This window comes from Oncorhynchus keta, chromosome 2 (assembly GCF_023373465.1).
Source record: "Oncorhynchus keta strain PuntledgeMale-10-30-2019 chromosome 2, Oket_V2, whole genome shotgun sequence".
Lineage (NCBI taxonomy): Eukaryota > Metazoa > Chordata > Actinopteri > Salmoniformes > Salmonidae > Oncorhynchus > Oncorhynchus keta.
Window position 1 is genome coordinate 79,633,499 of NC_068422.1, and position 24,133 is coordinate 79,657,631.

General features: G+C 46.8%; 1 protein-coding gene and 1 long non-coding RNA gene across 6 annotated transcripts; one reads left to right on the forward strand and one right to left on the reverse strand.

The window, feature by feature from the left end:
- The first annotated feature begins 1,595 nt into the window (after positions 1-1,595).
- On the forward strand, positions 1,596-7,473 carry LOC127913180 (uncharacterized). Its single transcript, XR_008085036.1, has 18 exons — positions 1,596-1,975; positions 2,123-2,236; positions 2,276-2,351; positions 2,406-2,443; positions 2,559-2,634; positions 2,673-2,710; positions 3,447-3,598; positions 3,652-3,689; positions 3,804-3,879; positions 4,452-4,603; positions 4,642-4,869; positions 4,911-5,100; positions 5,742-5,818; positions 5,895-6,084; positions 6,561-6,826; positions 6,865-6,902; positions 7,039-7,229; positions 7,422-7,473. It is a non-coding gene; the product is annotated as an uncharacterized LOC127913180 (long non-coding RNA).
- A 1,939-nt stretch (positions 7,474-9,412) lies between these two features.
- On the reverse strand, positions 9,413-20,545 carry LOC118360804 (retinoblastoma-like protein 2). 5 transcript variants are annotated; one of them, XM_052484781.1, is made up of 14 exons: positions 20,038-20,526; positions 13,782-13,908; positions 13,352-13,464; positions 13,175-13,278; positions 12,893-13,030; positions 12,467-12,637; positions 11,965-12,262; positions 11,646-11,800; positions 11,358-11,534; positions 11,106-11,177; positions 10,928-11,027; positions 10,635-10,765; positions 10,231-10,395; positions 9,413-10,037 (listed from the first exon to the last, which is right to left on the reverse strand). In XM_052484781.1, the coding sequence occupies exons 2-14, from the start codon at positions 13,829-13,831 to the stop codon at positions 9,771-9,773; spliced, it is 1,941 nt and encodes a 646-aa protein (XP_052340741.1). In that variant the 5' UTR covers positions 13,832-13,908; positions 20,038-20,526; the 3' UTR covers positions 9,413-9,770. The 5 variants fall into 5 exon arrangements, with proteins under 5 accessions (XP_052340741.1, XP_052340739.1, XP_052340742.1 ...); XM_052484779.1 differs by having other exon boundaries at positions 10,635-10,825; positions 20,038-20,523; XM_052484782.1 differs by having other exon boundaries at positions 10,928-11,006; positions 20,038-20,522.
- Positions 20,546-24,133: the final 3,588 nt, after the last annotated feature.

Consider the following 24,133-nt stretch of genomic DNA (forward strand, 5'->3'; position numbering starts at 1 on the left):
GATCGGGGTGTGTGGCTGGTAGGTCTACATCACAGAGGGGAGTGTGTGGCTGGTAGGCTACATCACAGATCGGGATGTGTGGCTGGTAGGTCTACATCACAGAGTGGAGTGTGTGGCTGGTAGGTCTACATCACAGATCGGGGTGTGTGGCTGGTAGGTCTACATCACAGAGTGGAGTGTGTGGCTGGTAGGTCTACATCACAGAGCGGGGTGTGTGGCTGGTAGGTCTACATCACAGAGGGGAGTGTGTGGCTGGTAGGCTACATCACAGAGTGGAGTGTGTGGCTGGTAGGTCTACATCACAGAGTGGGATGTGTGGCTGGTAGGTCTACATCATAGAGCGGGGTGTGTGGCTGGTAGGTCTACATCACAGAGTGGAGTGTGTGGCTGGTAGGTCTACATCACAGAGCAGGGTGTGTGGCTGGTAGGTCTACATCACAGATCGGAGCGGGGCGTGTGGCTGGTAAGTTACATCACAGATCAGAGCAGGGTGTGTGTTGGTAGGTCTACATCACAGAGCGGGGTGTGTGGCTGGTAGGTCTACATCACAGAGTGGAGTGTGTGGCTGGTAGGATACATCACAGATCGGAGCAGGGTGTGTGGCTGGTAGGTCTACATCACAGAGTGGAGAGGGGTGTGTGGCTGGTAGGTCTACATCACAGAGCGGGGTGTGCGGCTGGTAGGTCTACACCACAGATCGGGGTGTGTGGCTGGTAGGTCTACATCACAGAGTGGAGTGTGTGGCTGGTAGGTCTACATCACAGATCGGGGTGTGTGGCTGGTAGGTCTACATCACAGAGTGGAGTGTGTGGCTGGTAGGTCTACATCACAGAGCGGGGTGAGTGGCTGGTAGGTCTACATCACAGAGGGGAGTGTGTGGCTGGTAGGCTACATCACAGAGTGGAGTGTGTGGCTGGTAGGTCTACATCACAGAGTGGGATGTGTGGCTGGTAGGTCTACATCATAGAGCGGGGTGTGTGGCTGGTAGGTCTACATCACAGAGTGGAGTGTGTGGCTGGTAGGTCTACATCACAGAGCAGGGTGTGTGGCTGGTAGGTCTACATCACAGATCGGAGCGGGGCGTGTGGCTGGTAAGTTACATCACAGATCAGAGCAGGGTGTGTGTTGGTAGGTCTACATCACAGAGCGGGGTGTGTGGCTGGTAGGTCTACATCACAGAGTGGAGTGTGTGGCTGGTAGGTTACATCACAGATCGGAGCAGGGTGTGTGGCTGGTAGGTCTACATCACAGAGTGGAGAGGGGTGTGTGGCTGGTAGGTCTACATCACAGAGTGGAGTGTGTGGCTGGTGAGTCGACATCACAGAGCGGGGTGTGTGGCTGGTAGGTTACATCACAGAGTGGAGCAGGGTGTGTGACTGTTAGGTTACATCCCAGAGTGGAGCGGGGTGTGTGGCTGGTAGGTAACATCACAGAGTGGAGCAGGGTGTGTGTCTGGTAGGTTACATCACAGAGTGGAGCGGGGTGTGTGGCTGGTAGGTTACATCACAGAGTGGAGCGGGTTGTGCGGCTGGTAGGTTACATCACAGAGTGGAGAGGGGTGTGTGGCTGGTAGGTCTACATCACAGAGTGGGAGTGTGTGGCTGGTGGGTTACATCACAGAGTGGAGCAGGGTGTGTGGCTGGTAGGTTACATCACAGAGTGGAGCGGGGTGTGTGGCTGGTAGGTTACATCACAGAGTGGAGCGGGTTGTGCGGCTGGTAGGTTACATCACAGAGCGGAGTGTGTAGCTGGTTGGTTACATCACAGAGTGGAGCGGGGTGTGTGGCTGGTTAGTTACATCACAGAGTGGAGCAGGGTGTGTGGCTGGTAAGTTACATCACAGAGTGGAGTGTGTGGCTGGTCGGTCTACATCACAGAGTGGAAAGGGGCGTGTGCCTGGTAAGTTACATCACAGAGTGGAGTGTGTGGCTGGTAGGTCTACATCACAGAGTGGAGCAGGGTGTGTGGCTGGTAGGTCTACATCACAGAGCGGGGTGTGTGGCTGGTAGGTCTACATCAGAGTGGAGCGGGGTGTGTGGCTGGTTGGTTACATCACAGAGTGGAGCGGGGCGTGTGGCTGGTAAGTTACATCACAGAGCGGAGCGGGGTGTGTGGCTGGTAGGTTACATCACAGAGTGGAGCGGGGTGTGTGGCTGGTAGGTTACATCACAGAGTGGAGCGGGGTGTGTGGCTGGTAGGTTACATCACAGAGTGGAGCGGGGTGTGTGGCTGTTAGGTTACATCACAGAGTGGAGCAGGGTGTGTGGCTGTGTAGGTTACATCACAGAGTGGAGCGGGGTGTGTGGCTGGTAGGTTACATCACAGAGTGGAGCAGGGTGTGTGGCTGGTAGGTTACATCACAGAGTGGAGTTACATCACAGAGTGGAGGGGTGTGTGGCTGGTAGGTTACATCACAGAGTGGAGCGGGGTGTGTGGCTGGTAGGTTACATCACAGAGTGGAGCGGGGTGTGTGGCTGATAGGTTACATCACACAGTGGAGCGGGGTGTGTGGCTGGTTAGGTTACATCACAGAGTGGAGCAGGGTGTGTGGCTGATAGGTTACATCACAGAGTGGAGCGGGGTGTGTGGCTGGTAGGTTACATCACAGAGTGGAGCAGGGTGTGTGGCTGGTAGGTTACATCACAGAGTGGAGCGGGGTGTGTGACTGTTAGGTTACATCCCAGAGTGGAGCGGGGTGTGTGGCTGGTAGGTTACATCACAGAGTGGAGCAGGGTGTGTGGCTGATAGGTTACATCACAGAGTGGAGCGGGGTGTGTGGCTGTTAGGTTACATCACAGAGTGGAGCGGGGTGTGTGGCTGGTAGGTTACATCACAGAGTGGAGTGTGTGGCTGGTAGGTTACATCACAGAGTGGAGCGGGGTGTGTGGCTGGTTGGTTACATCACAGAGTGGAGCGGGGTGTGTGGCTGGCAGGTCGACATCACAGAGTGGAGCGGGGTGTGTGGCTGGTTGATTACATCACAGAGCGGGGTGTGTGGCTGGTAGGTCTACATCACAGAGCGGGGTGTGCGGCTGGTAGGTCTACACCACAGAGCGGGGTGTGTGGCTGGTAGGTTTGCATCACAGAGTGGAGCGGGGTGTGTGGCTGGTTGGTTACATCACAGAGTGGAGCGGGGTGTGTGGCTGGTTAGTTACATCACAGAGTGGAGCACGGTGTGTGGCTGGTAAGTTACATCACAGAGTGGAGCAGGGCGTGTGCCTGGTAAGTTACATCACAGAGTGGAGTGTGTGGCTGGTAGGTCTACATCACAGAGTGAAGCGGGGTGTGTGGCTGGTATGTTACATCACAGAGTGGAGTGTGTGGCTGGTATGTCTACATCACAGATTGGAGTGGGGTGTGTGGCTGGTAGGTTACATCACAGAGTGGAGCAGGGTGTGTGGCTGGTAGCTTACATCACAGAGTGGAGCAGGGTGTGTGGCTGGTAGGTTACATCACAGAGTGGAGCGGGGTGTGTGGCTGGTAGGTTACATCACAGAGTGGAGCAGGGTGTGTGGCTGGTAGGTTACATCACAGAGTGGAGCGGGGTGTGTGGCTGGTAGGTTACATCACAGAGTGGAGCGGGGTGTGTGGCTGGTAGGTAACATCACAGAGTGGAGGGGTGTGTGGCTGGTAGGGGTGTGTGGCTGGTAGGTTACATCACAGAGTGGAGCGGGGTGTGTGGCTGGTAGGTTACATCACAGAGTGGAGCAGGGTGTGTGACTGGTAGGTTACATCATAGAGTGGAGTGGGGTGTGTGGCTGGTAGGTTACATCACAGAGTGGAGCGGGCTGTGTGGCTGGTAGGTTACATCACAGAGTGGAGCAGGGTGTGTGGCTGGTAGGTTACATCACAGAGTGGAGCGGGGTGTGTGGCTGGTAGGTTACATCACAGAGTGGAGCGGGGTGTGTGGCTGTTAGGTTACATCACAGAGTGGAGCGGGGTGTGTGGCTGGTAGGTTACATCACAGAGTGGAGCGGGTTGTGCGCCTGGTAGGTTACATCACAGAGCGGAGTGTGTAGCTGGTTGGTTACATCACAGAGCGGGATGTGTGAATGGTAGGTCTACATCACAGAGCGGGGTGTGCGGCTGGTAGGTCTACACCACAGAGCGGGGTGTGTGGCTGGTAGGTTTGCATCACAGATAGGAGTGTGTGGCTGGTAGGTCTACATCACAGAGTGGGGTGTGTGGCTGGTAGGTTTGCATCACAGATAGGAGTGTGTGGCTGGTAGGTCTACATCACAGAGTGGAGCGGGGTGTGTGGCTGGTTGATTACATCACAGAGTGGAGCGGGGTGTGTGGCTGGTAGGTTACATCACAGAGTGGAGCAGGGTGTGTGCCTGGTAAGTTACATCACAGAGTGGAGTGTGTGGCTGGTAGGTCTACATCACAGAGTGGAGCGGGGTGTGTGGCTGGTAGGTTACATCACAGAGTGGAGAGTGTGTGGCTGGTAGGTTACATCACAGAGTGGAGTGGGGTGTGTGGCTGGTAGGTTACATCACAGAGTGGAGCAGGGTGTGTGGCTGGTAGGTTACATCACAGAGTGGAGCAGGGTGTGTGGCTGGTAGGTTACATCACAGAGTGGAGCGGGGTGTGTGGCTGGTAGGTTACATCACAGAGTGGAGCAGGGTGTGTGGCTGGTAGGTTACATCACAGAGTGGAGCGGGGTGTGTGGCTGGTAGGTTACATCACAGAGTGGAGCGGGGTGTGTGGCTGGTAGGTTACATCACAGAGTGGAGCAGGGTGTGTGGCTGGTAGGTTACATCACAGAGTGGAGCAGGGTGTGTGGCTGGTAGGTTACATCACAGAGTGGAGCAGGGTGTGTGGCTGGTAGGTTACATCACAGAGTGGAGTGGGGTGTGTGGCTGGTAGGTTACATCACAGAGTGGAGCGTAGGGCTGTGTGGCTGGTAGGTTACATCACAGAGTGGAGCAGGGTGTGTGGCTGGTAGGTTACATCACAGAGTGGAGCGGGGTGTGTGGCTGGTAGGTTACATCACAGAGTGGAGCGGGGTGTGTGGCTGTTAGGTTACATCACAGAGTGGAGCGGGGTGTGTGGCTGGTAGGTTACATCACAGAGTGGAGCGGGTTGTGTGGCTGGTAGGTTACATCACAGAGTGGAGCAGGGTGTGCTGGCTGGTAGGTTACATCACAGAGCGGGATGTGTGAATGGTAGGTCTACATCACAGAGTGGAGCGGGGTGTGCGGCTGGTAGGTCTACACCACAGAGCGGGGTGTGTGGCTGGTAGGTTTGCATCACAGATAGGAGTGTGCGGCTGGTAGGTCTACACCACAGAGCGGGGTGTGTGGCTGGTAGGTTTGCATCACAGATAGGAGTGTGTGGCTGGTAGGTCTACATCACAGAGTGGAGCGGGGTGTGTGGCTGGTTGATTACATCACAGAGCGGGGTGTGTGGCTGGTAGGTCTACATCACAGAGCGGGGTGTGCGGCTGGTAGGTCTACACCACAGAGCGGGGTGTGTGGCTGGTAGGTTTGCATCACAGAGTGGAGCGGGGGGTGTGGCTGGTTAGTTACATCACAGAGTGGAGCAGCGTGTGTGGCTGGTAAGTTAGATCACAGAGTGGAGTGTGTGGCTGGTAGGTCTACATCACAGAGTGGAGCGGGGCGTGTGCCTGGTAAGTTACATCACAGAGTGGAGTGTGTGGCTGGTAGGTCTACATCACAGAGTGGAGCGGGGTGTGTGGCTGGTAGGTTACATCACAGAGTGGAGTGTGTGGCTGGTAGGTCTACATCACAGAGTGGAGCGGGGTGTGTGGCTGGTAGGTTACATCACAGAGTGGAGCAGGGTGTGTGGCTGGTAGGTTATATCATAGAGTGGAGTGGGGTGTGTGGCTGGTAGGTTACATCATAGAGTGGAGCGGGTTGTGTGGCTGGTAGGTTACATCACAGAGTGGAGCAGGGTGTGTGGCTGGTAGGTTACATCACAGAGTGGAGCAGGGTGTGTGGCTGGTAGGTTACATCACAGAGTGGAGCAGGGTGTGTGGCTGGTAGGTTACATCACAGAGTGGAGCAGGGTGTGTGGCTGGTAGGTTACATCACAGAGTGGAGCAGGGTGTGTGGCTGGTAGGTTACATCACAGAGTGGAGCGGGGGGTGTAGCTGGTTGGTTACATCACAGAGTGGAGCGGGGTGTGTGGCTGGTAGGTCTCCATCACAGAGCGGGATGTGTGGCTGGCAGGTCGACATCACAGAGTGGAGCGGGGTGTGTGGCTGGTTGATTACATCACAGAGCGGGGTGTGTGGCTGGTAGGTTTGCATCACAGAGCGGAGTGTGTGGCTGGTAGGTCTACATCACAGAGTGGAGTGTGTGGCTGGTAGGTCTACATCACAGAGTGGAGCGGGGTGTGTGGCTGGTTAGTTACATCACAGAGTGGAGCACGGTGTGTGGCTGGTAAGTTACATCACAGAGTGGAGCAGGGCGTGTGCCTGGTAAGTTACATCACAGAGTGGAGCAGGGTGTGTGGCTGGTAGGTCTACATCACAGAGTGAGCGGGGTGTGTGGCTGGTAGGTTACATCACAGAGTGGAGTGTGTGTGGCTGGTAGGTTACATCACAGAGTGGAGCGGGGTGTGTGGCTGGTAGGTTACATCACAGAGTGGAGCAGGGTGTGTGGCTGGTAGGTTACATCACAGAGTGGAGCGGGGTGTGTGGCTGGTAGGTTACATCACAGAGTGGAGCGGGGTGTGTGGCTGGTAGGTTACATCACAGAGTGGAGCGGGGTGTGTGGCTGGTAGGTTACATCACAGAGTGGAGCGGGGTGTGTGGCTGGTAGGTTACATCACAGAGTGGAGTGGGGTGTGTGGCTGGTAGGTTACATCACAGAGTGGAGCGGGCTGTGTGGCTGGTAGGTTACATCACAGAGTGGAGCAGGGTGTGTGGCTGGTAGGTTACATCACAGAGTGGAGCGGGTAACATGTGTGGCTGGTAGGTCTACATCACAGAGTGGAGCTGGGGTTGTGTGGCTGGTAGGTTACATCACAGAGTGGAGCAGAGTGGAGCGGGTTGGGGTGTGTGGCTGGTAGGTTACATCACAGAGTGGAGTGGGGTGTGTGGCTGGTAGGTTACATCACAGAGTGGAGCGGGGTGTGTGGCTGGTAGGTCTACATCACAGAGTGGAGCAGGGTGTGTGGCTGGTAGGTTACATCACAGAGTGGAGCAGGGTGTGTGGCTGGTAGGTTACATCACAGAGTGGAGCGGGTTGTGTGGCTGGTAGGTAACATCACAGAGTGGAGCAGGGTGTGTGGCTGGTAGGTTACATCACAGAGTGGAGCGGGTTGTGTGGCTGGTAGGTCTACATCACAGAGTGGAGCGGGGTGTGTGGCTGGTAGGTTACATCACAGAGTGGAGCGGGTTGTGTGGCTGGTAGGTCTACATCACAGAGTGGAGCGGGGTGTGTGGCTGGTAGGTTACATCACAGAGTGGAGCGGGGTGTGTGGCTGGTAGGTTACATCACAGAGTGGAGCTGGTAGGTCTACATCACAGGGTGTGTGGCTGGTAGGTTACATCACAGAGTGGAGCGGGTTGTGTGTGTGGTTACATGGTAGGTGGCTGGTACATCACAGAGTGGAGCGGGTTGTGTGGCTGGTAGGTCTACATCACAGAGTGGAGCGGGGTGTGTGACTGGTCTGGTACCAGATGACACAGGGGTTGATGGACAGTTGTGCAGCATTGCCTTTCTCTGCAGACAGGTCCACCTTCACCTGCAGACAGGCCAATCTGTGCACACACACGCACGCTGCCACAGCGAGAGAGAGAAAATCTCACTAGCTATACATCACATCTGGTCATGTCAAATAGCCACAGACAGACAGAGAAGTAATAGAGGTGATTGTATCATAGTGCTACTCAATGGGGTCATAATATATAATAATATATGATTTGTATACAGTCATGTGTGCATACATTCTACGTATGGGTGGTCCCGGGATCGAACCCAACCCTGGGTTACAAGACTAGCTCAGGACCACCATTTGTTCAACTTGTTTATAGCTTAATCATTAGAATAGTTAACTTCCATTTGATTGACTAAAGAAAGTGACCCAAAACATAATACAGATAATTGTATTTGCCCATATTTTGATGATGAGATAGCATAAAAGTGTAACTGGCAGCATGACAGATATCTTACCTTGAGGAGTTTGGGTTAAGAAGATGGAGGTCAGTCGCAGCTTGATATGCCTTCTGTTTCATCTTTGTCTTTCTCTGTAGTTTCTTTAGTCTCCTCAGCGGTGGCCGTACTGGTCGAGCTGGCCGACGCTGGTCTGGTCTCTGGCTTTTTAGAAGGGTCTACCACGACAGCATCCCTGCTGGTGTTGCACACCATGGTTCAGTCCAGTGGGAGACTGATTCAAACAGACGTCCTGTTGAGGTTGTTGTTTTTTTATGAAGTCTGAAAATAACTGTTGTGGAAGCAGGTCCCCCTGGTTTCCATGATGACCAGGAGGCTTCCAATAGGGCTGAGCCTGCATGGGCACCTGTGTAACCATAGAAATATAATCCCTAGAATGGACATTCCGATTCAAGTTAATGGGTCTGAGGGCCTTCCCCATTCTAGGGATTCTATTTTCTATACTGACCTCTCAGGGTTTTAGTTTACAGGCCTTTGCTGATTGGTTCTTAGAGGATTATTGTGATTTGCTTGCCAAGCAACATCAGTTAAGAATGAACTTCCCATAGCGTGTCAGGACATAGTTACTGATAAACAGTATGGGTATTGGTACTCAATCACTAGGCCGTCATGGAAACCAATTTTCCCCACTATGAAAAGTAAATGGCCATTTGTTCGGATGCTTTTCAAAATATGCCATTTTGAAAATGAACTAAATAACCATTTTACTATATCGACATGAGACTAATATACCAAGACTGGTATGTCACATGCTGTTTATGACCTTGTTGTCTATGAGTGACAATATATTCAACATGGAGCTATGTTTCTTTCCCACAGTGGCTCTCACTATGTTGTGGTAATGTTGACGGTAGGGTAAGGAGATGTAAAAACTGAGTTATGTTTATCCAACATCACAATACAAAGAAGTAAAGGATTTGTACCACAGATCAGTACAAATGAAACACTGGTAGAGAAAAGCAACGTGTGAAACTGAAAGTGCCAATTAAACATAATATTATCTAACATCTGGTCCAACAGATACATACATGTATAATCATTTTAAAAGGCTCACCCATATGTCATATATCTGTGTTTGATATGTTTATAATTAGTTATACTTTTTTCTATTTTGAACACTACACTGTTTGTTGGGTAGGGCGTACAAGTTTAGCATTTCACTGTACTTGTGCATGTGACAAATTAAACTTGAAAATTGAAAATAATTACTACTGTATGTTCCAGAGAGAGACCCCTCCCTCTCACCAAAAACAAACTGTACACAGTGCTCAGTATCAACACAAATCCTTTACTGCTTCCTTAGGTAACTAGGACATGGTTCACAGAGGACTAAAATGTTGAAATATATACTGTATATGATATGTATAATATGATATTTGATACAGAGCCCTAGTTACCCTCAGATTATTACAATACCCTAATTGATTACAAATCAGCTTTTCTAATCATGAACATTGCTTGCTAAGAGAACTTCACTGAGTGCTAATGATGCCAATTCTTTCTAACATTGTACATCCACAGCATCCATTCTCCTTGCAGGTCTACACTCATTGGAACAATATGGACCACAGACACTGATGATGGAAGTATGAAGCATGGCGGTAAGTCAACGAAAGTGAGATGTCATCAATGTGTCCCCTTGTGTGCTGTTGCTTGGTGCTGTGCCTTGGCCCTGGTCTGGGATTGTTGCTGGTTCTGGGCCCTGGTCAGTGCCTGGTTGAAGTCCTGGCCGAGGTCCCTGAGCTTTCTCTGCCAATCTGACGGTCTATCCTGACAGGGCCTCTTCACAAGCGGCCCACCCTCCTCCTCACTGTCCTCCTGCAGCTGGGCTGCACAGCGCTTCCTGGTGCGTGACTGAAATGTCCTCATCATGTCATTGATCTCTCTCAGACGCTGTGGGATACAACGATTAGCAACACACATGACTAGATGTGTACTGTGTATTTACGATGACCAGGCCTTTTGCTTTTCACAGTAATTTAAGTTAAAATATGTGTAATGTTAGTTAGGTTTCAGACAGGAAGTATAGAAGAGGGTTAGTTAGGTAACCGTTAGCAGGATTAGAGAGGTATTTCCAACCTCTGACCTTTGAGGGGCTTCTGCTGACGTAGTAGAGGAACCCAGTGCGGGGGGAGGGGTGTGTGCTGGGCTTGTGGGGGGAGATGTAGAGGGAATGGTGGTTGGAGGGGCGGAGTCTGCGCAAGGATCCAACACTCTGGAAGGGGTATGGCGAAAGGGGAGGGGTTTCAACCTGTGCATGGAAAAATGACCAGAATGTGGTCAGAATCTCTGGATAGTGATGAAAGCACTGGGCCTAGGAACAATGCACTGTATCTGTACAAGGACTGCTCTTACTTCTATCAACCTGTAAGTACCAATGATGTTATACCTCAGTTTGGACATATCTGAGACCACTGGTAAAGTGTTTCCTACGTATCGTGTATGACGACTACTGACTCCATTAGGAAGTATTTGAAAATGTCCCCTCACCCCGGCTATGGTCAGAGAGCTGGAGGTGTAGCGCAGGGCAAAGTCCTTCATCTGTTTGACATAGACGGTGTTGTAGAAATAGATGAGGTGTCCTCTCTCCTCCTGGCCCTGTCTACAGGGAGCTCTGGGTCCTGTAGGATGGGTGGGAGGGCTCTGGTAGGTAAGCAAGCTACTGCTGGGGTTTACATCAACTGGAAAACAGAGCAGCATCACATTCAAAAATCATTCTTTATTAAATAATTTGTTAATTCATGCATATTATGATGCAAACATATATTTTCTATTTGTCTAACTGTTTTCTCTGTTGGATCCTCCAGGAGAGTTTTGTGAGGTCTTGGTGTTTCTCCCTGAGATCAGAACACTTCTGAATACCTGACAGAAGGACAATACAGACTTCATCAACTACACAATAACAAACCAGCTGGATTTAACTCACACACACAAAAGCAAGCAAAACATTGATCTCCTTACACAGTTGCTTGCTTGAGGCTGAGTCTTGTAGCACTGCATGATGAGCTTGAAGGGCATGTCCACTTTGGTTACCTGCATGAGCAACACACAGCACAAACATGGAAATGAGGTAATATATTACATTATAATCATCAATACACAGCTGAAGAGGTATAGAAGGCTGAATGCCTTGCTGTCGATCACCCAAGTCATAAAACCATCTGCATTAAGGAAGTATAGCAAAACGTCTAGAGGCAAAGCAAATAGTGCTACCTTGGCCATGACATAGATGGCACACATGAGTATTTGGTCCAGGTGTCGGTCTAGCATGAGGTCCGTGCAGTGGACCAAGGAGTGTTCAACGCAGGTCCAGATCTTCAGCCGCAGCGCCTCACAGATGTCCAGTTTAACACAGATGTCCCTCAGACGCATGCTCACCAGGTGGTAGACCTGAGACAGAGGGAAGGAGTATGGCCTTTGTCTTGTGGATCTTGTAACTAAATATCTAGGCTCATAGCATTCAGGCCAGCTCAGGTATGTAGGAATCTGAGTAAAGCCTACCTTGCGGAGGAACAGTGAGATGGAGCCCTTACTCTGGGTAGAGGGTAGAGGGTTCTGGGGCTGCTGGGTAGAGGTGCTAGAGACTTGCTGTGGAAGAATGGGCTGACCTACAACACTGAGGGTAAATGTGATGGCTCCCCGGTCGTTGGCAATGCCTGGGTGTGGAAGAGGTTTAATTGAACAAATAGCACTGGTTGATGTGATATGTAAACAAGGTATATAACATGTTTATTATAAGATGTATTACATTATGTCAGTATTCTATTAGGGTTGTCATTTCTATGGCCATATTGGGTTTCATCTGAGGGATAGTCTTTACCTCGAACCGGTATGCTGACTGACTGGCCATTGTTGGTGGTGACAGTGGCTGATGCCATGGTGACTACAGTCTGTCCAGTAACAATGACAGAGGAGGACTGGGATGGGCTGACTGGTGTGGTAGGGCAAGCGGCCATCTTTGAGCCAGCAGGGGGTGAGCTGTAGCGTTCATGGTGGGTAATCGGGGAGTTCAGGTCAATTCCATGGATCCCATTCACAAGGCTTGGGGTCAAGTGTGAAGGGTTGGGAGGGATCTTGGCCATCTTGTCTGTGTCCTCTGAGTATTGGGGGAGCATCACCTTGAATACACATAGAACCATCTGTTACCTTAAGTTTGGGATCATTTTGTTTCCTCTATTGAATGGAACGACAGCCGCCATGCTGCCATATTAGACCAACCTGTTTCGAGTGTGCCAGCGGTGTTGCTCTATATATTTTGAGAGGGTGCACTGTATATTTTGCCCAGTTGACAAACAGGTGAATTTGAACCTTTGCCCACTGACCTGATGGTATGCAGGCAGCTGTCCCTGACCCTTAGCAGCTCTGATCTGGTCCCAGAGTGGTGAGTCTCTCCTCCAGGCCAGACTCTCCAGGACCTGCTCCTCTATATGGGTCAGATGCCTGACCACACCCGGCAGCAAGCCCTCCTCAGCCCGCAGCACCAGCTCTATCACCTGGCACACACCACACACAGTAAAGGGTTAAACAGCACCTAAATTGATCACTAAGATTACAGTAGACGTGTTTGAACCCAGGACGTCTGTATGCCCCAAGACTGTGTAAACCGTTTGAGCCCAAGCCTAGGCATTAGCTTGAGGAGCTAACATAATGCTTCAGTTTTCAGGTAAGGTTACTTATCACGTGAAACCAAACCTACGATGTTACATTACAGTATGACATGTACTGCAGGTGTTTTGTGTAGATGTTACCTTGTAGAAGTCATATGGCGCCAGGCTAAAGATGTCAATGACCAGGGGGAAGCTGCCTGGTGGCTGATGGGAGAAGATTACCATCTCCAGACAACAGGCCACTAGAGAGCGCTGGAACAGATCATGCGCCAGAATGCCCTGCCAAGAAACTAGTCATCAAGGACAACCTCTATACTATACATGTCTATACAACAGTGCCCCCAGAGGGAATTGTAACGTGAACGCGTAATGACACTAAACAGTGCAGTTCCAGTCATACACAGCAGAGGGCAGAGGACTCACTGAAAGGTCTTTGTATCCCAGCCTCTTCCTCTCCTGATTGATGACAGCCTCTAGAACCCTGTAGTACAAAGCCTCTGTCTGGCTGGAGAACTTCACTCCTCTCTCTAAAAACAACAGGAAGTTACTGAAATGTCAATATATCAACACATGCATACACACAGACACAAACACACACACCTCTGTCTAGGCTGCGGTTCTCTTCCCATGGTTCCTGGTAGTGCTGGATGAAGGTGTGGAGCATGTCTCTCAGTCTAGTGGAGATGACCTCACTAGGGTTTCTGGCACAGGACCTAAACAAAATAGACCTTAAAGAACCATACAGCCACTTTCCCACCCCCATAGACCACTGATAGATATTGCCCACCCATAGGTATAGATCTAGGATAAGCTTTTCTTCCTCCAAATCAGAACCAACTCCATAATGGGAAGAATGTGTAACATAGTAAAACAATGTGTTTTCTTACTCTTCTACAAACTCAACACTGACCATAGATCACAGTGTACTCTATCATAGGCTACAGGCCCAAATATATTTCCCCTGCGGCACATTACAGTCTACTACAGTTACGTATGAGGCCCACACAGACACATGCCCACCATAGCTGACCTGAATGTTCTAGCCAGACTGTCACTGGGTACATGTCTCTGGGTTGCCATGATGACCTCCGGCCGCTCACAGCACCTCCGCTGGTAGAGTATAGCTCTGTGTCAGTCAGTGGAGTAGCAGTGGACACCTGTACATAATGCATACACCAGGTAGAGGTTTGAAAACCCTTTAGAGTGGGACATGAGACCGTATAAATAGGATCATCATTATACTTCCTTGCATGAGAAACATGTGAAACAACGGTTTAAATTTACAACACGAACCACACAGTAATGATATTAAGTCATCTCAGAGATAATTGGGCCCAAAAGGCTTGTGTACTGTATTTAGAGTCAGGTTAATATGTGTGTGTGTGTGGGGGGGCTGGCCTTCAGCTATGAGATGACAACGATGATGAACTGCAAAAATACGATATTTCCTGTTGAAGAGGAATATTCAGATTTAGCGTTTTTGAATCTGTTTCTCAGTTTGTCTAGCAGTTCTACAGTTCTGCTGTGGAAGGATTCAGAAAGAGACTTCACCATTATTAAATAAATCAAAACAGGAACATTTTACATTTGGTTAAAATAAATGAGTAAATAATCTCAACAGATACAAATATTGTCCTGTGTGCTACCTACACTTAGAAAAAAATGGTGCTATAGACCCTTAAAGGGTACTTTGGCTATCCCCATAGGAGAACCCTTTGAGGAACCATTTTTGGTTCAAGGTAGAACCCTTTTGGGTTCCATGTAGGACCCTTTCCAGACCCAAAAAGGGTTCTCTTATGGAGACAGCCGTAGAACCGTTTGGAATCTTTTTTTCTAAGAGTGTACAGTACTGTATAACCCTCCACTAGAATCCCCCATACTTTAATAAAGACAGCTTCTCCATCCTAGAGGGGGAGCTCAATTATTTCCAGACCCAGGTAAATGTTCTAGTCTGTGGAGACCTAAATTCCTGAACTGAACAAGAACCTGACACACTCAGAACACAGGGGGACAAAACCCTACCTGGAGGTGGCAGCATTCCCTCCCCAATATGCCCAACAACTACGACAAAACAACCAACAAAAACGGGTCACACAACTCCTGCAGTTCTGTCGCACGCTGAGTCTGTATATAGTCAATGGTAGGCTTCGAGGGGACTCCTACGGTAGGTACACCTACAGCTCATGTCTTGGCAGTAGTACTGTAAACTACTTTATCACCGACCTCAACCCAGAGTCTCTCAGAGCGTTCACAGTCAGCCCACTGACACCCCACCTATACACATTTATGGAATGCGGTGTTGGGGGAAAACATGTACATAAACAATGTGTACAAGTATGCAGTTAAAATTCACCCAAAAAATTGAGCCCCACCCTCTTCAACATTTATACCAACAAACTGGCGAGGGCTCAGTCTGAAGCACCCGGCCACACCCTACTAGACTCTGAAGTCAAATGTTTGCTGTTTTGCAGATGATCTGGTGCTTCTGTCCCCAACTAAGCAGCACCTAGATCTTCTGCAGATTCTGTCAGACTTGGGCCCTGACAGTTAATCTCAGTAAGACAAAAATAATGGTGTTCCAAAAAAGGTCCCGTTTCCAGCCACACAAATACAAATTCCACCTAGACACTGTTGCCCTAGATCACACAAAACAATATACCTACCTTGACCTAAACACCAGCACCACAGAAGCCCTCTATGGTTGTGAGGTCTGGGGTCCTCTCACAAACAAATAATTCACAAAGCCCAAATTGACTCTATGCAGAATTATGAAAAAAACATCCTCCATGTAAAACGTAAAACTGCAAATAATGCATCCAGAGCAGAATTAGGACGACTCCAGCTAATGATCAAAATCCAGAAAAGAGCAATTAAATTCCACAAGCACCTAAAAGGAAGAGATTCTCAAACCTTCCATAACAAAGCCCTGACCTACAGAGAGATGAACCTGAAGAAGAGTCCCCTCAGCCAGCGGGTACTGGGACTCTGTTCACAACAGGACAGCAACACAATTAGATCCAACCAAATCATGAGAAAACAAAAAGATAATTACTTGACACATTGGAAAGAATCAACAAAAAAACTGAGCAAACTGGAATGTTATTTGGCCCTAAACAGAGAATACATAGTAGCAGAATACCTGACCACTGTGACTGACCCAATATTAAGAAAAGCTTTGACTATGTACAGACTCAGTGAGCATGGCCTTGCTATCGAAAGGTCACCATCGGCAGACCTGACTCTCAAGAGAAGACAGGAGATGGAAACCTAGCTGCACTTCCTAACCTCCTGCCAAATGTAAGACCATATTAGAGTCACATACAGCGCATTCAGAAAGTATTCATACCCCTTGACTTATTCCACATTTTGATGTGTTACAGCCTGAATTCAAAATGGATTAAATTGATTTACACATAATCCCTAATAATGAAAGCATGTTTTTAGAAATGTTTTCAAATTTATTGAAAATCAAATACAGAAATATCTCATTTACATAAGTATTCACACACCTTAGTCAATATATGTTAGAATCACCTTTGGCAGCGATTACGGTCTTTCTGGGTAAATCTCTAAGAGCTTTCCACACCTGGATTGTACAACATTTGCACATTATTATTAAAAGCTCTGTCAAGTTGGTTGATCATGGCTAGAAAGTCATCTTCATGTCTTGCCATAGATTTTCAAAATTGTAATTAGGCCACATTTAATGTTGTCTTGGTAAGCAACTCCAGTGTATATTTTTGTCTTTTTGTTTTAGGTTATTTTCCAGCTGAGGTGAATTTGTCTCCCAGTGTCTGGTGGAAAGCAGACTGAATCAGATTTTCCTTTAGGATTTTGCTTGTGCTTAACGGCAGGTAGCCTAGTGGTTAGAGCGTTGGGCCAGTACCCGAAAAGTAGCTAGAGCGAATCCCTGAGCTGACAAGGTAAAAATCTGTCGTTCTGCCCCTGAATAAGGAACTGTTCCTAGGCCGTCAATGTAAATAAGAATTTGTTCTTAAATGGCTTGCCTGGTTAAATATCTTTTTTTTTTTTTAAACTCTATTCTGTTTCTTTTTACTCTACAAAACTCCCTTGCTGATGACAAGCATACCCATAACATGATGCACCCACCACCGTGCTTGAAAATATGAAGAGTGGTACTCAGTGATGTGTTTTGCTGGATTTTCCCCAAACATAATACTTAGTATTCAGGACATAAAGTTAATTTCTTCACCACGTTTTGCAGTTTTACTTTAGTGCCTTGCTGCAATCTGGATGTATGTTATGGAATATTTATTTTCTGTACAGGCTTCCCTCTTTTCACTCTGTCCTTTAGGTTAATATTATAGAGTAACTACAATGTTGTTGATCCATTCTCAGTTTTCTCCTATCACAGCCATGAAACTCTGTAACTGTTTTAATGTCACCATTGGTCTCATGGTTAAATTCTTGAGCAGTTTCATTCCTCTCCTGCAACTGAGCTGGGAGGGACGCCTGTATCTTTGTAGTGACTGGGTGTAGTGATACACCATCCAAAGGGATATTCAATGTCTGATTATTTTATTGGACCCATTTACCAATAGGTGCCCTTCTTTGCATTGGAAAACCTCCCTGGTCTTTGTGGTTCAATCAGTGTTTGAAAATTCACTGCTTGACTGAGGGACCTGACAGATAATTGTACAGTATGTGTCGGTTACAGAGATGAGGTAGTCATTCAAAAGGTAGTCGTTCATGTTAAACACTATTATTGCACACGGAGTCTATGTAACTTATTATGTGACTTGTTAAGCACATGTTTACCCCTGAATGTATTTAGGCTTCCCATAACAAAGGGGTTGAATACTTATTGACTCAAGACATTTCAGCTCTTAATTTTTAATTAATTTGGTAACATTTCTAAAAACATAATTCCACTTTGACATTATGGGTATTGTGCGTTGGCCAGTGACACAAAATCTCAATTTATTCCAAATAAAAATTCAGGCTGTCAAGCAACAAAATGTGGAAAAAGTCAAGGGGTGTGAATACTTTCTGAAGGCACTATATTTCCCTCAGATTACAGACCCACAAAGAATTTGAAAACCAATCCAATCTCCCATATCTATTAGGTGAAATACAACAGTGTGCCACCACAACAGCAATATTTGTGACCTGTTATCACAAGAAAAGGGCAACCTGTGGAGCACAAACACCATTGTAAATACAACCTATATTTATCTGCTTATTTATATTACCTTTCATACTTCAATTACTTGCACATTGTTACAACACTGTACATAGCTAGCAATATAACATTTCCATATTCTTTTAAAACTTTTGTAATGTTTACTGTTAATTTCTGATTGTTTATTTCCCTTTCCTTTTTGTTTGTCTATTTCACTTGCTTAGGCAATGTAAAAATGTTTCCCATGCCAATAATCACATTTGAATTGATTTGAAATTGAGGGAGTAAAATAGAGATTGTGCTGATTCAATGGTAACTCAGTCTCCTCTCCACAGCGATAATCATTGCACGTGTTCTCCATTTCTCTACAATGCCAAGTTACTATCACACTGTCTGAATGTGTGATGCACAGACACTGCCTGGGGTAGAGGATCTCTCTATGAGTGTGTGAAAATGAAGTTAAACTGGTTTTGTATATAAACCAGATATGTCAGTGAGTGGGGAGGTGGATGCTGATTCCGAACATGTTGTGTACTATATCTGAGGAATCATACAAGTTTTGGTAAGTCAGTGAGATAAGCTGGGTGTGGTTATTGGGAAGGTATTTGATGATGATGCTAGCAATGACTGTCGTTATGGGTTGCAGGTGATAATCAGTTTTACTTTGTCCACACTAAGGAGTATCACTTTGGGTAGAGATCAACAGAAAGAGAGAGACAGAGAGGGAGCGAGGGAGAGCAGCAGAGGTAGAGAGAGAAAGAACAACAGAGAGAGAAATAGAGGGCTACAATCTAAAATGTAAGGTTATACCAGGTGAAGTTCTCGATATTCTGATGTGATTCATAACTGTACACCTGTAAATTACAGCCAGTGCCAGGCTGAGGCTGGACAGGCCAATGTTGAACCACATCAATTCCTGTGTTCTGTCAGAGTCAAACCTGTACACTGTGTTCCTATGCACTGTCACACAGTACACCACGAACATTGAATCTAAAAATACCTTCCATTCATTCCCTGCGAGCAACCTTACTGTTCCAACCCCAGACACTGGCCAACAGGCCTGGGTTCAAATACTATTTGAAATCTTTCAAACACTTTAGCTGGGCTTGATTGAGCTTGCATGGCACAATTGAACCAATAGAATAGTCGTATAAGTGCAAACCCTGCTCATATGGCATTACAGCCTTGTTCTAAAGCAAACACTACAATTATTTGAAAGATTTCAGATAGCATATGAATCCAGGTCTGCTGGCCAACCTATCCCTCTCTCACTCTGCAGTATTGGGACGAAGCCTTGGTTGGCTTGGCTCTACTCCATCCACTACCAGGAAAATGGATTTAGCTCACCTCCCACTGAGTCAATTCAACCTTCCTATCTGTTCTGTGGAGGTTGATGCTTATAGTAAGGCTTTAACTCTGTCACTGTAACATCCCTCCTGAGAGCAAGCTACAATCATAAGGGAGAGGTAGCTACTATGAGCCATGTGCTGGGTACTAATATTACTATGCATATGCTCTCACCCATGTGGGCTACACACCGGATGTGGGCTAGTGGCCCACCAACTGACAACATGCGTCACCAGCTGCCAACTCCTTCAGAATCAGTTTATATCATCTTACCCACCACCACAACCACCACACCTCTCTCTGTTCCCATGTTGGCTCTCTGTCACACTGCAATATCTTTAGAACTGACTGACTGCAGCTTCACTGACAACCTCCAGAATACTTTTACTTTCTACAGTCATTTTGGGGCACACACATCGTTCAAAATACATATGCAACTAAAGTGTTTTGCATCCATTTCAGAGAAATGGAACAGAACAATGTTGCATTTTAACTTGGCAATCTAACAACCACTACCAGCCACAAATCATATATGATCATCATCCATAATAACATCAGTTAGACACACACCAACCCAGGACAAACAACATCCTGTGACATGTTATTTCCTGTAGTGTTACAGAGACAATCTAACAACTCCTACCAGCCACAAATCATACATGATCATCATCCATAATAACATCAGTTAGACACACACCAACCCAGGACAAACAACATCCTGTGACATGTTATTTCCTGTAGTGTTACAGAGACAAAGAGAGACAAAAGAGCTGCAGTGATGCAACAAGCTACTTACAGAGGCTTGTGAGAAGGATCTGATTCTGTTTTGTAGAGGCTTGGAGACACACTGCCTCTCTGCTTCTCTCTCTGTGGGACTAGCCAGGCTGAACAGCTGTGGGTGTGTGGGTGAGCATCAGAGCAGCACAGAGCAGTGAGCGCTACTATAAGTCTACAGGCAGGCAGCAGCAGGCTGCAGTGCACTGAGACAGAGAGGAAGCTGAAGCTCTGGCTCAGCCCATTGGCTCACAGCTCACAACAGACAAGCCCCAACTTGTCATCTGCAATGGGTTGCTATGATAAGAGGCCTGAGGGCTGAGACTCACAGAGCAACAAGCGCCCCCTGGGGTGGAGTAGGAACATAATAGGGCATAAAGGAAGCAGAAGAATAGCAGTACATTAATAAGTAATACTTTACAACAATATATACTATATCAGTTTTGAAAATGACTTTTTAACCACACTATTAACTGAGAATTTATAATCCTATATTTACAGTTGAAGTCAGAAGTTTACATACACTTAGGTTGGAGTCATTAAAACTCGTTTTTCAACCACTCCACACATTTCTTGTTAACAAACTACAGTTTTGGCAAGTCGGTTAAGACATCTACTTTGTGCATGACACAAGTAATTTTTCCAACAATTGTTGAGACAGATTATTTCACTTATAATTCACTGAATCACAATTCCAGTGGGACAGAAGTTAACTTAAACTAAACTGACTGTGCCTTTAAACAGCTTGGAAAATTCCAGAAAATGAAGTCATGGCTTTAGAAGCTTCTGATAGGCTAATTGACATAATTTGAGTCAATTGAAGGTGTACCTGTGGATGTACTTCAAGGCCTACCTTCAAACTCAGTGCCTCTTTGCTTGACATCATGGGAAAATCAAAAGAAATCAGCCAAGACCTCAGAAAAAGAACTGTAGACCTCCACAAGTCTGGTTCATCCTTGGGAGCAATTTCCAAACGCCTGAACGTACCAAGTTCATCTGTACAAACAATAGTACACTCAGGAAGGAGACACGTTCCGTCTCCTAGAGATGAATGTGCTTTGGTGCGAAATCTGCAAATCAATCCAAGAACAACAGCAAAGGACCTTGTGAAGATGCTGGAGGAAACAGGTACAAAAGTATCTATATCCACAGTAAAAATGAGTCCTATATCGACATAGCCTGAAAGGCCGCTCAGCAAGGAAGAAGCCACTGCTCTAAAACCACCATAAAAAAGCAAGGCTACGGTTTGCAACTGCACATGGGGACAAAGATTGTACTTTTTGAAGAAATATCCTCTGGTCTGATGAAACAAAAATAGAACTGTTTGGCCATAATGACCATCATTATGTTTGGAGGAAAAAGAGGGATGCTTGCAAGCCGAGGAACACCATCCCAAACGTGAAGCACGGGGGTGGCAGCATCATGTTGTAGGGGTGCTTGGCTGCAGGAGAGACTGGTGCACTTCACAAAATAGATGGCATCATGAGGCAAGAAAATTACAGGGAAATATTGAAGCAACATCTCAAGACATCAGTCAGGAAGCTAAAGCTTGGTTGAAAATGGGTCTTCCAAATGGACAATGACCCCAAGCATACTTCCAAAGTTGTGGAAAAATGGCTTAAGGACAACAAAGGCAAGGTATTGGTGTGGTCATCACAAAGCCCTGACCTCAATCCTTTTGAACATTTGTGGGCAGAACTGAAGAACCGTGTGCGAGCAAGGAGGCCTACAAACCTGACTCAGTTACACCAGCTCTGTCAGGAGGAATGGGACTAAATTCACCTAACTTATTGTGGGAAGCTTGTGGAAGGCTACCCAAAACGTTTGACCCAAGTTAAACTATTTAAAGGCAATGCTGCCAAATACTAATTCAGTGTTGGTAAACTTCTGACCCACTGGGAATGTGATGAAATAAATCAAATCTGAAATAAATAATAACTCTCTACTATTATTCTGATATTTCACGTTCTTAAAATAAAGTGGTGATCCTAATTGACCTAAGACAAGGAATTTTTACAATAATTAAATGTCAGAAATTGTGAAAACTAAGTTTAAATGTATTTGGCTAATGTGAATGTAAACTTCCGACTTCAACTGTATATCGCCAGTGAACAATAAATAACATTGTAATTCTGTAATTCCTCCCCACTACATAACGTATTATTCCACTACACAGACCACAACTTGTCCTCCCCACTTCATAACGTATTATTCCACTACACAGACCACAACTTGTCCTCCCCACTACATAACGTATTATTCCACTACACAGACCACAACTTGTCCTCCCCACTACATAACGTATTATTCCACTACACAGACCACAACTTGTCCTCCCCACTACATAACGTATTATTCCACTACACAGACCACAACTTGTCCTCCCCACTACATAACGTATTATTCCACTACACAGACCACAACTTGTCCTCCCCACTACATAACATATTATTCCACTACACAGACCACAACTTGTCCTCCCCACTACATAACATATTATTCCACTACACAGACCACAACTTGTCCTCCCCACTACATAACGTATTATTCCACTACACAGACCACAACTTGTCCTCCCCACTTCATAACGTATTATTCCACTACACAGACCACAACTTGTCCTCCCCACTACATAACGTATTATTCCACTACACAGACCACAACTTGTCCTCCCCACTTCATAACGTATTATTCCACTACACAGACCACAACTTGTCCTCCCCACTACATAACGTATTATTCCACTACACAGACCACAACTTGTCCTCCCCACTACATAACGTATTATTCCACTACACAGACCACAACTTGTCCTCCCCACTACATAACATATTATTCCACTACACAGACCACAACTTGTCCGCCCCACTTCATAACGTATTATTCCACTACACAGACCACAACTTGTCCTCCCCACTACATAACATATTATTCCACTACACAGACCACAACTTGTCCTCCCCACTACATAACGTATTAATCCACTACACAGACCACAACTTGTCCTCCCCACTACATAACATAGTATTCCACTACACAGACCACAACTTGTCCTCCCCACTACATAACGTATTATTCCACTACACAGACCACAACTTGTCCTCCCCACTACATAACGTATTATTCCACTACACAGACCACAACTTGTCCTCCCCACTACATAACGTATTATTCCACTACACAGACCACAACTTGTCCTCCCCACTACATAACGTATTATTCCACTACACAGACCACAACTTGTCCTCCCCACTACATAACATATTATTCCACTACACAGACCACAACTTGTCCTCCCCACTACATAACGTATTAATCCACTACACAGACCACAACTTGTCCTCCCCACTACATAACGTATTATTCCACTACACAGACCACAACTTGTCCTCCCCACTACATAACATATTATTCCACTACACAGACCACAACTTGTCCTCCCCACTACATGACATATTATTCCACTACACAGACCACAACTTGTCCTCCCCACTACATAACGTATTATTCCACTACACAGACCACAACTTGTCCTACCCACTTCATAACGTATTATTCCACTACACAGACCACAACTTGTCCTCCCCACTTCATAACGTATTATTCCACTACACAGACCACAACTTGTCCTCCCCACTACATAACGTATTATTCCACTACACAGACCACAACTTGTCCTCCCCACTACATAACATATTATTCCACTACACAGACCACAACTTGTCCTCCCCACTACATAACGTATTAATCCACTACACAGACCACAACTTGTCCTCCCCACTACATAACGTATTATTCCACTACACAGACCACAACTTGTCCTCCCCACTACATAACGTATTATTCCACTACACAGACCACAACTTGTCCTCCCCACTACATAACGTATTATTCCACTACACAGACCACAACTTGTCCTCCCCACTACATAACGTATTATTCCACTACACAGACCACAACTTGTCCTCCCCACTACATAACGTATTATTCCACTACACAGACCACAACTTGTCCTCGCCACTACATAACGCATTATTCCACTACACAGACCACAACTTGTCCTCCCCACTTCATAACGTATTATTCCACTACACAGACCACAACTTGACCTCCCCACT